Below are 1,919 nucleotides of genomic sequence, written 5' to 3'. Positions count from 1 at the left end.
AGCTGCCAATGATCCCATCTTTGTGGTATGTCTCAGTGTGATTGACAATGGCTAGGGCTCAAAGGCACCTTTCTCACCAGAGATTTGCAGAATGAGTAAAGTGAATTCCCTAAGAAATAGTTCTTTAAATAGAAAAGGAGGAATCCTGTATCTTTTATTGAACACTGCCACACCTGCATAAATGTTGAATAAAAAGCAAAAAGATCTCAGGGTAATTTGTAAAATATAAAATAATATTCTAGGGAGAAGAGCTGCTATTCCAAGTCATGTTGCCTAGAATAATTTCATTAAGTGGTATCTAAATCTAATGGCTTATATCACACAACAACAAAACCTTATTTTACAGCAACAAGGTAAGGTGAAAGTGGGGATAGTTATTTTAAAGCAGTAGATTGAGTGGTATGTTTCTTTGTTTTAAATTTTACAAGCTAAAAGGAAGTCCATCTAATGTCAGGGTATCTTAAGAAATAGAAAGAATATGATTTCAGTGGTGCATTGGAACAGTGCTGCACTGGAACAGTGCTGCACTGCCATGAGCAGCGCAAATATAATTGTGCAAATGCCATTGTGCAAAAGCCAGTAGTTAACTCTGCTTATACATCTTTCTCCCCTAGTAAATTAATGCAAATTTATTCTCCTCTTTGTTAGATTAAACCGCAGTGTTTACATTACATATATAAATTTTTCACATATTATATCTATATATTATGTAGATACATTTATTTCTTACCTTTATTTTAAGTTTTCAACCTTTTTTTTTGAGCAATTGGTCCACATACTTTTATAGTGGTTCTTCAGATTGTTTCCCTAATAATTCTTTAATTCCTGCATGAGTTTTTTTCTTACACAGTGAAATTCGTTTCACTATACTGTAATTTCATTCAAAATATTATTTTTATAGGATATTTTCCAAGTTTTTTCCAGGGTTGTAATTAAAAAAACATGAGTACATCAGAAATTGGTTTCAGACATTTGTAATAGTTGTCTGAAACAGCTTTCCTGTCTTAGTTTTAGATCTATAAACTCACCTGATCAAAGTCATGGGCAGCTGGTGATGTGGAGTTGGTGGCACATGCTCTAGAATAAGCATGATGGAGTCAAATTTCCTGCAACTTTCCATACTTGTTCAGAGATGAGAAGGATTAAAATAATTTTGAAAGGCACATTCACCTAAATGAGCTCAGTGGCTCCTCACCTGTGATGATTAACCTGCCCATTTGATGTCAGCTGGTGTTAAACTGTCTGGTAAAAGGTCTAATTGTGAACAAGCAGCAACAAGGGTGTATAAAGCAAAAGGTCCCATGCAGAAGATCAATTTAGTCTTCTCATGAGCTTTCCTGATTTCCCATTCTGTGAATCCCATCTAAACTAGATTACCCTCTCCTCTCTCTTTCAAAAGATCCAGCCACCTTGTGTGTTTGTTGTATGTTTTAAAGGTGGTTGATTTCCAAAAGAACTTAATAAATGCATGTGCCTATGCCTGGATTTGCAGGTTCTTCACTCCTTTACTGATGCCATCTTTGATGAGTGGATGAAGCGTTTCAAGCCCCCTGACAACGCTTGGCCCGAGGAGCTGGCTCCCATTGGGCACAACCGGCTGTATAACATGGTCCCTTTTTTCCCTCCGGTGGCCAACGACGAGCTCTTCCAAACTGCAGAGCAGCTCGGCTACACCTATGCCATCAACCTGCCAGGTATGTCCCAGGATGCTGCTCCTGACCAAGTGATGAGGCAGCTCACATTTGCCATGGCACAGGCATATATAAAATAAGGAATCTGTCCTGGTTTAGGGCAAATTTGGGAGAAAACCTCCAAAGAGGGGCCCCTCCAGAAAGCAAACCTACACGGCCCTTCCCCCCAACTGGTTCGGGAAAGATTCCTCGGAGAGAAGTGGAAAGAACCTGTTTATTTAACAGGCA

General features: G+C 38.8%; 1 protein-coding gene across 1 annotated transcript in view; it reads left to right on the top strand.

Moving 5' to 3' along the window:
• DCT (dopachrome tautomerase) overlaps positions 1–1,919 on the top strand; it is an 18,350-nt gene that overhangs the window by 13,451 nt on the left and 2,980 nt on the right. Inside the window, 2 exon segments of the mRNA XM_031059551.1 lie at positions 1–25; positions 1,493–1,694. The exon segment at positions 1–25 is cut by the window's left edge and continues 330 nt beyond it. Coding sequence (XP_030915411.1) covers positions 1–25; positions 1,493–1,694 — 227 coding nt within the window.

The sequence above is a fragment of the Geospiza fortis genome, unplaced genomic scaffold, assembly GCF_000277835.1.
Source record: "Geospiza fortis unplaced genomic scaffold, GeoFor_1.0 scaffold84, whole genome shotgun sequence".
Classification (NCBI taxonomy): domain Eukaryota; kingdom Metazoa; phylum Chordata; class Aves; order Passeriformes; family Thraupidae; genus Geospiza; species Geospiza fortis.
This window is presented reverse-complemented; position numbering and strand designations above follow the sequence as displayed.